The sequence below is a fragment of the Globicephala melas genome, chromosome X (genome assembly GCF_963455315.2).
Source record: "Globicephala melas chromosome X, mGloMel1.2, whole genome shotgun sequence".
Classification (NCBI taxonomy): Eukaryota; Metazoa; Chordata; class Mammalia; order Artiodactyla; family Delphinidae; genus Globicephala; species Globicephala melas.
In genome coordinates this window covers 97,785,070-97,797,746 of record NC_083335.1, presented here as the reverse complement: position 1 = coordinate 97,797,746, position 12,677 = coordinate 97,785,070, and the positions used below count along the sequence as shown (strand labels likewise).

Below are 12,677 nucleotides of genomic sequence, written 5' to 3'. Positions count from 1 at the left end.
TCTTATAGCATGGAGAAACTCCTTATAGCATGAATCAGTTTCTTATAGCATGAAGAAACTCCTTATAGCATGAATCAGCCACTCCTCAAGAAAACTGGTAGAATTTTTTTTTCTTCACAAAAGAGTTTGGTTACCATCTCTCCTTCATTCTACACCTCAGTTGCATGACCACGAAGAGAAACATCAGCATGCATAAGGACATTTGCTAGTAAGATAGATAAGTGAGTCAATTCCCACACCTTTTAGGAAAGTTTAAAAGAGATTTGAGCCTAGCAAAATTCTATAATCCCAAATAGGCTTAACGGAAACTATTTCTGGCAATATTACCTTAATTGTCTTAGTCACTGAAGCTCAAAACCTCAATCATCTTTGGTTTTCTAACCCTCACCTTCAATCCCCAAAAGTCTTATCTTGTCCTGTAATTTTTAAACTAACATTTGCATAGTGTATTACAATACATGGATTAATTCATTCAGTTGTGGAGTTTTAGAAAGTCTACCATTATGATGCCTCAAGTATTTACTCCTAAAATGAGATCTACCCTCCTAAAACAATTTTAACTACACAATACAATGCTGTTAAGTATAGGCACAATATTGTACAGCAGGCCTCTGGAATTTATTCATCTTGCAGGACAGAAACTTTATACCTGTTGAACAGCAACTCCCCATTTTCCATATCTCATATTAAGTGTTCTTAAATCCTAAGCGTTCTCATCACAAGAAAAAATAGATTTTTTTCTATTTCTTTAATGTTATATGAGATGATGGGTGTTCGCTAAACTTATTGTGATAATCATTTCATGATGTTTATAAGTCACATCATTATGGTGTACACCTTAAACTTGTACAGTGCTGTATGTCAATTATATCTCAATAAAACTGGAAGAAAAAAAGACAAAAGACTAAATAAAGTTAAAAGTTAAACTTAAAAGGTCATTATGTATAAAAGCCTTATAAAGACAGCCACTAACAAAGATACCAAATAATAATAGAGAATAATATCTATTAAATAATATAAATTATATTATTGAAAATTTCACCTTCTTGTTCTGCATATGATAGAAGATGCCAAAACAAAAATAATATTGCAAGGCTGTTTTTTTCAGGAATAGGTCCTGTACTGCTACTTAAATCAGTAATTAGTAAATTAACTAATTTTACTGGATCTCATAAAACTATGCTGAGTCTGTTTCTGGTCTGGAATTCTTCTGAGGTTAATGTGAAGTTCCTTATAAATACTGTAAGTCACATACCAGTCTTTGCCCTGTCAGGCCTTCAAGAAGGTCTAGGAGGCGTCTCCCATCCTGCAGGTCACTGAAGAGGTTTTCTATGTGCTGCTTCCCAAACTGAAATAAGAAACATACCCAATTAAAGAAAGCATGCTTCCAGTGATCCATTTCTACGAATACGCCTTTTAAAATTTAAAGCTATGTTTAAGAATATTTAATGTATCTAATTCTTAATCTGCCAAGGGTGATAGATGAAAAGAGAACCTCCAAGTAAAAAACAAAAACCAGTAAATAATCATTCGGCCAAATCTATTTAAATATTTTTCTCAATAACAAGAGTTGGAGATCTATAGTCTAATGGATCTAATTAACTCAACTTTTTGAATGCTGATCCTATAAAGGAGAGAAAAATTGTTTAAATTATCAGGCAGTTGGGCACTGTTTGGGGAGAAGTAAACACACAAAGAAACAAAGATCACAAACAATTTGCCCTGGGTGGGTACATAAGATTTAACCATTTTGTGTACTTGGAAACAGAATGCATAATCATAGAGGGTTCACCATCCTTCACTCATAAAACATGCTTTCTGCGCATATACATTTTACATGCTGCCTCAGAATGATCCAGTCTCATATTGGATGGTTCAAATTTTAGAAAGGTATTATTTAAATTAAGTTGAAATATGTCGGTGAAAGCTTTTCATCTCTTTTTCTCACTTCTTTACTTGAGAATCATACTGAGGGAAAACAATAGCCACTAATAACATCTAACATTTTTGGAGTGACTATTCATGAGAAACACTCCACTGAATGAATTGATTTTGTAATTTTTGTGACGTTAGCATTAGTATACTCATCCTACAGATGAAACAGAGACAAAGAGTCCTACAGATGAAACAGAGACAAAGAGACAAAACAAGAAGACGATAAAACCAAGATTTTGGCCCAGATCTGTCTAACTCCTGGGGCTCTTGTTCTTTCTATTTTATCAAGCTGCTTCCTTGGCCTTTTCCTCCTTCCATTTGATTATCTTTCAAATATTTTATTTCTTCTGTCATACCCCCAAATATCTTCTTTTTCTGGTTCAAAGCCTACAATCCCTTCGTATGAAATCATTCACAACTCTTTCATCACCCAAGTTATCAAGAAAGCCCTACTTTATCAATGACAGATGCTTATTGAGCACCAATAAACCTGGGCTAGGTGCTAGCGCATGCACTAGTAAATGAGATGGATATGACCCCAGCCCTTGTGGAACTTTGAGTCGAGCAGGGAACACAAATATTCCTAAAAGGTAATGCTACAGAGAGGCAGTAAAAGGAACCCAGGAGCACATAACCATGGGAATTCCCATAGTCTGGGGATCAGGAAATACTTCCCTCAAAATGTCGGGTGATGGGTCTAACATTAGCCTTGGGTGATTGGGCTCTTCTCATCTACTCCTTTGATCACACACAAACTTTATATTTCACACAGCTCAAGAAGAGTCCTCGTTTCCAGGCAAAAGACATCTCTGAAGCTTCTAAGATTGAAGACAGAGGATTCAGGCTCTCCCTACAGCCAGGTAGCCATGTCCAAGACAAGTCCGGATAGAGCCTAGGTGCTTCAATTAACGATAACACTGACCCCTGCAAGAAGTCCACCAGTCCCTCCATGCCAGGCTTTGGAAATCAAACCACATATGTGCTTTGACAAAGATAACTGTAAGTTATTCTTTTTAAATTCTACTTGAATAGTTCTAATTAAAAATTTCAGGGGAAAAGAAATGACAAAACACTAAGATACTAGAACTTTTAAAAAGCACTTTTAGTATATATAATGTACAGGTAGATCTTAAAACAACAGTGCCATTCTTATGAAATAAGGAAAGCTTTCTATTAATAAGTAAAGAAAATGAATGTGGGCTTTATAATAATTCTGTCAAGAACCTCATATATAACCCGGAATAACTTGGCATTTGGGGGATAATATTAAGATTTCATTTTCAAATTGGTTGAAGGTCAACAATGCCTTGAAAATGCTATTTTGTTTTGTTTTGTTTTGTTTTCCAGGAGCAAAATTTTACAGATGCATTTGAGAAGTGAGTAGCTTCTAAACTTATGGACAAAAACAATAGTGCACACTGAAATGTGTCAGGTTTTGAAGAAAATAAAATATAGTTAGTTGACAGAAATACTTGCTGTTATTAAAAATATATATCTAGATAGGCAGATAGATAGACAGATAATAAAGTCTGGCAAACCAGGAGGGATGTGGGCGGTAAAATGTTCATTCAAGGAGAAGGGCTGGGACTTGGAAAGGAGTAAGTCTAGAGGCAAAGAATAAAGCATGAACCCCAAGGCCATAAGGATCATCTAGCATCCAAGATATGAGGACTAGAAAGCTTATGCTTTTGGGCAAGGAGCTTAAACAAAGGTCAAGAAGGCAAACAGGATCTTGCTTTGATACAAACTTATACACACAGACGAGGTATTGATATTTTATAATTCTCCCTTTTAAACTGGAATCAAACAAAATAGAGAGGGAGGGAAGGACTGCAGACTAATCAGAGCGCACATCTAGTTGGGGCACCTAGAAAGCAGTGAGGTGATAGAGAAAAAGACGGTTTTCGGTATCATATATAACTTTCAAACTCATGCAATCAATGCTGTATTAAAGTATCGCAACTGAAATCCAACTTATATTTGTTATATCCACCACAATCTCTAACAGGGTGCCTCTCAAAATGTTCCAGTAAAGCAACTTTCAACAGACGAGACTGAATTTATTTGCCCCGGAGCCTGGCAGTGTAAAGTACATAGTGACTGCAGGTTCAAAATTTCTATGAAAGCATATGTTTTATGTTAAGAATTCATGGAGATTTTGTCTTCCTCTCTTAATGCATGTTTAACTTAAAAGTAATTTCAAGCACTTTGACTGAAAATTCCCCTCCTATGGTCTAATTAAATTGATGCTCAATGAAATGTACAATATTTAGCCTGTAACTTCATGGATGTTCAGGTGTTTAGTCTTATACCTCCTGGACTATGAATATCCTAGAGAAAGCAAAAACTCTCTTTTCTCTGGAATGGTTTTCATTTCTTTCCTAGATTCAACTCCTCATTCCATAGCACTATAGGTATGATGTAGCAAAAGTAGCACACGTTTCTGAGGCAGAAATAGCTGATTTTTCGAACCCGAGTCTCCTATTCACTAGCTGCATTGTCTCCGGCAAGTGACTTAGTCTTTCTGAGGAACAATTTATTCATTAGTATCAACAGAATGGGGACTGAAATAATAGCACATCAGTCTTAAGCCTCTGAAACAGTGTAGGTATGCTGTACAGACTTGGCAAATAGTAGGTACTCAATAAATATAGAAAGCTTTTTTCTGTTTTATTCTACTATTCCTTGGCTTCTTTTTCTTTGGCCAAATATTAGACATAAATACAATTATGCTTAATTATTGAATCTACCAGAAAATACAGAGCTCAGATACAATGTGTTCTGTTTTCTCTTAGTTTGGTACCCCTGTAAGAGTGAAAGTCAAGGAGGGAAGGTGTCCTTCCATATTCAATTACTAATACTAGTACATGTGGATGGCAAAGGGGAAACACTCAGAGCTGTTTATCTTCAAGCTCTTTATCTTTTTGTTGTTCTTTTGCTTACTTTTCATTAAATCTTCTTCTGTTTTCCTCTCTTTTTATCTCCTATGAAAGACAGCTACTATGCCTTTTTGCTGCAAGTGACACTTCATGAAAACAGTATTATTTCTTTAAAAATTCCCTATCTTTAATGGCTTTCTTTTCAAGTGTATGAAAATTATTTTATGAGACACATAAAACATTAAATGTGCCTTGGGTCATATGACCCTGTGGCTCTCTATCTTCAATCCCTTTCCTGACTAATATTTTCTTTAAAAAGTGAACTTTTGGTATTACTTAGCAGTTTCTTACATTCACTTACATATTGAATTCTTCCTTGCTAACCCAAATATCAAGATGAAAGGACCATAAAATGAGACAGCAATCCTTCCAGATCATTGTCAGGATGATATAAAGAAATTCTACATTTATATCAATTTATTTTTTTTTACAGATAGTGTTCAAAAAGAAACTTAGACAGGTTGATTGGTAACTGGCATAAACAAAGTGAAAAAATCGACGTAAAAAAATTGAGCAAGGGACAGAAATGAATTGAAAAATATTTAAATAGTTTCTGACTCTTCAGAGTTGTGTCAATCTTTTAATCCGTAAATACACAGAGATCAATACCATGTTGCACTAAAAGAAACTTGAAGAGCACAGGAATAATTTAACATGGCCTTCTGGTGGTAGAAAAGTCAGCCTCTGGACATCCGTGTTGCTGAGAAAATCAAGATACTTCCCTGTGATTCTGAATCTTTAGCTATTAGAAACACCAAGAGCAAGAAAAACACCAAAGAGGAGAGCAAATTTGATTCCAAACTTATTGGTAAATCCTGCTGACCAGCTCCCATAAAAATAATGCAATCCACTGTAATATAAATAGGCAGTTTTCATAGATGATTGTTTTCTTAAGCACGGGTTGTAAAAAGTATTTCATAAGATAATTTTATTGACGTTAGCTCAGTGAATGTTCACAGACTGAAGAAATTCATATCATCATCACCCCCATGGTGAAAAAGAATATGATCAGCATCCTCAGAGCTTCCTCACACCCACTTCTGTGTACTAGCCCTTTCAAGAATGACTACTCTACTGACTTTTAACACCATAGATTAGTTTTGCCTTGAAAGGAATCTCTTAAAAACAGAAGAATAAGGCTGGTTTAGTGTCTCATTTTAGGAAACTAATAATTGAAAGACTTATGGTTTAGGAAGAGAGAATTTGGAAAGAAAAGAAAAGTTGCAGTGATGAAATATGTTTTACAAAGCACAGGGAAGTACTACAATACAATGAGTAAGAATATTCTCTCTGCCCCAGAATTCCTTGGTTCAAATCCCAGCTCTGCCATATTTCATGTGTGTGATATGAGCAAGTAACTTAATCTCTCTGGGTCTTACCTTTTATCAACTGTAAAACAAGGATGTAGTATTACCTAGCTTGTGGTGATGCTGTGAAGATTTAAATGCATTTGGAATAGTACTTTGCTCTAAGATATACTCAATAAATGTTAGCCATCATGAATTTATTCCAAATGTTTAACCCTAATAATCCATATTTTCCAAAATTTCCTTGGAATTTTTGGCTCAAAGTAACAGAAGGGGTCAACTTCAAAGTATTGGTATGGGGATTAAATGAGTTAATAAATATAAGGTGTCCAGAATGTTTCCTGGCATAGGAAATGCTCCATAAACCCTAATCACATTTCCCATTTCCCCCTTTCGTTAAATGTCATCACCTGGAAATAGAGAGTAGGACTCTCCTTTGAGGGTGCCAGGATCCTAGCAGGACTTGGCTAACTTGAGGAGAGTTAATAGGGAACAACTTAAAAAGGTGAGGGCAGGGTATAAAGAAACCACCAAAACTGGTAATAGAGAACTGCAATTATCACTCCTAGACACATAGGAAAAAAGAGAAAGAGAGTGGTTATTGGTCCATGAACAAAGAGAGAGTCGAGAGAGTCACCTGACATGAGCTTTGATATTTTGGTGATGAATGCAGCTATCTTGTGGTAAATAACTGCCCTGATATTTCTTTCCTCCCTTCCTCTGATCTCCTGTAAATGCTCCCAAGAGCCAAAACCAACTGGAAGCCAGAGATCAAGGGAGTCTGCTGATATCATCCACAGAGGTCAGCCTCCCAGGGAAGAGAAGGGCAGAGAGTGGTCCCAGAGGGATAAACCAAAGGCATTCAACACCCTAGACAGGGAAAACAATTCCCTTGATCCACAGTATCAATGTCAGGGATGCCCATGTCAGAAAATAAATGAAGGCCCCAGTGCTTCTCCCCAAACTGCCTATATTATTTTTATCTCTGGTAATGTTGTTTTAAAGACCCAAATGTATCACTGGGACACTTTCTCTCCTATAATAGGGGTATCAAAGTACTGGAATGTTTAGCAGGCTTTAACAGATGAAAATTAACATATATTATTCATTGTTCCTGAGCATCAAATATTTTAAAACTTCTATGTACCAGAAATAGCACTAAAATCTGGGCTGCAAAGATAATGTTTTAAAAAAATCCAAGTTATTCCTTGGAGCTAAGAAGTGCTCAAGAGCTAAGTTAGATAATATAATAGTTTTACAGTCTCTCCAGATATGAAGTGTTATTTGGCAGTAACTCTTTATAAAACATAGTCACTAGGACCCAATGTGTGTGTATGTTACACTATTACGTATACAAGAAGAGATTCAACCAGATTGCACATTAGAACTTTCAACAGCAGCCACAACAATGGTTAATGGAAATCAAGTCATTATCTGTAAATGGTCTATTATAAAACCCCAAGTAATATGTGCTTAACCAAGAGTCAGCACGGTTTGTTGCCTGATCAGGTCTACATTTAATATGGTTTGTAATAAAACTGAATTCTTAACCCAGGCCTGTGTTTTCTCACCTGTAAATTAGATAGATCAGTACTAATTCAATTACCAGTTATCCTGAAACAAAAATTAGTAAACTTATATGTAATTTTTATCTTGTATTTCTAGTTATAATGTTAATATAATTCACAAATAGCTATTTTAAAACATGTAGAAACCTTATAAACCATGATTGTAGCTAATTCTGTTATATCACCTTTAAATACCCCCTATAAATTTAAAATTATGAAAGTTAAATTCAGTTTTTATTGAATCACAAAGGTATAAGATTTAAGCTTGAGATAGCCAGGGAGGGGAATGGAGATTGGTTATATTCTATCCCAGTAAAGGCTTCTGCAACAGAAGAAGTACAGTATAAGGTTTGCAAGATGAAGCACTTCATTTCAAAGCATCTAAATACCACTATGATTCTTCAGAAAGAAAGAAAATATTGTGACACAATGGGCACACTCACTAGAGAAATGCCAACCATTAGCACTTAGCTTCCCTCAAAATGCAGAGGGAGAAAGAACTATTCAGACTTGTTCAGATCCTATGGAATGAGACTCTATGGTCAAAAGATATCTGTACATGCCTTTAGTTAATAAATGTAAATTTTATTTATAAAATTAATATTCTTAAAATTTCTCAAATACATTGCAGTGCAATTGCGTGTGGACAATTATGTGACAAGACAGCCTCTTCCTAATCGTTCCCTGCCCCTACCTACTAGAAAGTCAGCCTTGGGCTATTCATTCTCTCTTCTCCCATGCTTATGAGGTGGGTCTGCCAATAAACAGTGCAAAATCAAGGGAACAGGAAACACACAGAAAGGAAAAAAGTCACATAGGCTGGAATATTTAAATAAGAGCTTCTGTCCCCATTATACCTTTATTCCCTTCTGATAGGTTGAACCATATGAAATTTTAAATTCTGCAGTCAAATGTGATTGAAAACTGGCAATTTCACATGATTCAACCTCATATATTTTGTAATGACATGCATAATAAACATTCAGTGTTTAGTTTAAGTCAGCCACATTTCTGTGCACTGTACATGGACTATTTTAATTAATTCTTATAACAATCAATTAAAATCAATCCCATTTTACAGATGACACAACTTGAGACATAGAGAACTAAGTAACAGCACATAAGTGGTAGATATGAATCCAAACATAGGTGGTATATTTCCAGATTTATTAACCATTCTCTACTTTGTAACTGCTGTTTGAGCTGGCACTCTTTGATGACAATGCCTTTCAGGGTCAGTATTAGATAAGTTTTACTTGTGTATTTTCATAATGTCGTTCAATAAAATAAGGATAATTTAACTAATTTATTCTTTTCTTTCCCCTGAGGTTTCTGAAGGTCAGATACAGTTATATAACCTACAAACAAAATTGCTTCTAATTTTACGTTGAATTAGTAACTGAAGGGTGATAACAGTGATAATTCTACATATGTACATTAGAAAAATTCTTCAATGTCTTAAATTTCTATTGTTATATCACTCTTTAGGGGGATGCCTCGATGAATCCAGTAAATATTGTTCTAGAGACTAAAACAAATTTTTAACATGCAGAACTCACTCAAAGGTATATAGAAAATCTGGCTTTTTAATGTAATTAAATTAAAACACAAAAGCAATTGCCCCACACACTAAAAACTTAGGAGGCTATAAATCAACATATAATAAATATAATTCTTAAAACTGAATAGGATTGAATAATAGTAAATAGAAGGAAAAGCTTTACTCATGTTTTTAGTGCAGTTATTTCTTGAGAGATCCACTCATACATGCCAAGTACTTATTGAAAGTCTTCCATGTGAGATTCATGCAGTTACATGTTAAAGAATGTAGCACTTGGGGTCAAATAGGCCTTCATTTCATTGCAATTCTAACTTTTCCCAGCTGTGTGAATTTGGATAAATGATTTAGTAATTTGTTTGTTTTCCTCGTGTGTCAAAGGAGGGAGAGTAAGTTATTCAATTAAATGTGACAGCTATTATTCAACTACTTTTTATTGTGCTCAATACTGGGAATAACTGGGAAGATAAAAGGTAAAAAAGATACTGCCGTTGTTTTTTCAGCTTTAGTCACAATCTATGAAGGATGTGTGCAGTTAAGCAAAGATATGTATAGCACTGTATTATAACCCTATCAATAGTGGTGGTGTAAGCATGGTGCCAACACAAATAAGAGATGTCATCTTCACTTGAGAAGATAAGAGAAGCAGAAATCCTAGAACTGAATTTACAACATTGAATAGGCAACTAACAAGGAGATGTGAAAAGAGGAGAAGAATGCCAAGCAGAGGGACATTTCAGATGCTAAGATTCGGATAAATTAAATTACATTAAACCATGAAAAATCAGGTCTTAGAACACAGGGTATATGGAGTGATGGGAGATGATGAGACTTGAGATGTATGAGACACCACAACAAAGGGGGCTTGGTCTGCCAACCTAAAGGAGCTTAAGCAAATATTTAATGGTCATTTGTTTTCATTCTTTTGAACAAGGTATGTAATTTTGAAGTGTTTACCGTATTTTCCACATTAATATTTAGACCGATGTCTTAAGGTAGTTAACCTTATTTAGGAACGGCCAATATAGACATTGTTCAGAGGTGAATTTTGGAGTCCTAATAACTCAAGAGAACTATTCTTGTGTGGAAATATTACTTGACAAGGGAGTCATTTAGTTCAGGAGCAACTGCTCTAAATTATAAATATGAGCTCCTTAAAACTCTAAGCAGTTATCTACCTTTCCACTGGAACTTCTTTTTGCAGAAGCAGAGGTCACAATCTGTGGTAGATTAAACACAAAACTGGGCCAACTATTTCATCCTTTCCTGAATCCATGCCCTTTGCAGCAGGACTTTGCTGCTCCTTTCACGAGGAGGTGGTTTCTACTTCTCTACCTCTGGAATCTGGACTGGCCATTGCCTTGGTCTGGCCAATAGAATGCAGTGGAAGTTATGTTGTTCTACTTCCAAATGTAGGCCTCACAAAGGCTTGAACACTTTTGCTCTCTTGGTCATGCCTCCCCCTTCATCATAAGAACATCCCTTAGCCAGATAACTGGAAGGTGAGACATGTGAAGCAGAACCAAGTTACACCACTAGTCCCAGACTGGCTGACAACCAGACATGTGAGAGAGCTTAGCCAAGATCAGCACAGCCACCTGGTCGAACCACAGCTAGCTAGAGACACATGAATAATCCCAGGAGAGATCTGAAGAACTTGCTGGCTGATCTGAAGAGCTGAAAGAATAATAAATACTTGTGGTTTTAACCTACTGAGTTTCAAGGTAGCTTGTTACATAGCAATAGTGAATTGATACATGTTCATATATGAATGTTTGTTTCTATACAGGAGAAGAAGTCTGAAAAATTAAACTGTATTATAAAGACTGATAAATTATTTATGGAATATTTTTAAAGGAGCCCTTTGTGCAGAAGAACTCCAAGCTAGAAAACATTTCACTGCTGAAGTTGAAATGGACCAAAAAACATTATCTGTAGAGATCTGACTCAATGAATGATCTGGAAAAAAGCACAGTCAATATACTCTACAGAGCTCCTTCGATTCCATCTTGCAAAAAAAATAAAAAATAAAAAGTTCAACAAAGCCCTATTTTAAAAAATTCTCAGCTTCATGGAGCAATTTAAAAAAAAAACAGTGTCAATCTTAAGATTTACAATACTACCTTTAATAAAATGTAGGGTTTTTTAAAACTCTTTTGTGGTAGCTATACGTTGTAAAAAAAACAAAGATTGTGTTTCTTGCTCAACATGCTCATTTGAAGTTCACTTGAATCTTATGAGAAGTTAAAAAAAGGAAGACTGTTTCATTCTCCTGTTTGATAGATTTTTTACTCTGCTGTCACTTTAGATAAAAATTCCTGTTTATCTAATTTTCTTCATTATAAGTTCTAATTTGTATCAGTTTATCATTCAGATGTTTTCAAAATAAAAATAATGAATCCAATAGAATTCTCTCTGAATTAAACTGTCACCTTTGGTTAGTGTCTCTAGAATAATACACTTTTAAATAAGTTAAGCTGAATAATAGCCAAGGCAAGTAGTTAGGTTTGACACTTTCCTCCCAAAGCTTCTGAGAAAAATTTTAAATTGTCTTGTACATTAACTAGAAAATCTTAATAGGCACCTGTTTATTTCAAAAATCGAAAAAACAGTTTAATAGCTCTTTAAATAGAAGTTTTATACCAGGACTTTTCTACTAATACATGACTTCATTGTAAAAGGCGCCTAATTTAGTAATTCATTTTTATCAATACCAAACATTTCCTCATTATAAAATACTGCTGTGCAAAATGTTTTATTTTATGAACACAGCAACTGTCCAAAAATACTATTGAGCAAAAAGGAAACAAACTATCTTGGCTTAAAAATATAAGAATTACCAGATTTTAAAAATAAAGAATACCCAAGAGGCACATGAATAGATGCTCAACATCACTAATTATTAGAGAAATGCAAATCCACACTACAATGTGGTATCACCTCACAACAGACAGAATGGCCATTATCAAAAAATCTAGAAACAATAAATGCTAGAAAGGGTGTGGTGAATAGGGAACCCTCCTGCACTGTTGGTGGGAATGTAAATCGATACAGCCACTATGGAGAACAGTATGGAGGTTCCTTAAAAACTAAAAATAGAACTACCATATGACCCAGCAATCCCACTACTGGGCATATACCCTGAGAAAACCATAATTCAAAAAGAGACATGTACCACAATGTTCACTGCAGAACTATTTACAATATCCACGACATGGAAGCAACCTAAGTGTCCATCTACAGATGAATAGATAAAGAAGATGTGGCACATATATACAATGGAATATTACTCAGCCATAAAAAAAATAACAACGAAATTGAGTTATTTGTAGTGCGGTGGATGGACCTAGAGTCTGTCACACAGAGTGAA

General features: G+C 35.1%; 1 protein-coding gene across 1 annotated transcript in view; it reads right to left on the bottom strand.

Moving 5' to 3' along the window:
* Positions 1-12,677, bottom strand: part of DMD (dystrophin) — a 2,243,521-nt gene that overhangs the window by 1,763,669 nt on the left and 467,175 nt on the right. Inside the window, exon 3 of the mRNA XM_060293058.2 lies at positions 1,256-1,348. Coding sequence (XP_060149041.1) covers positions 1,256-1,348 — 93 coding nt within the window. The remainder of the gene's footprint in view (positions 1-1,255; positions 1,349-12,677) is intronic.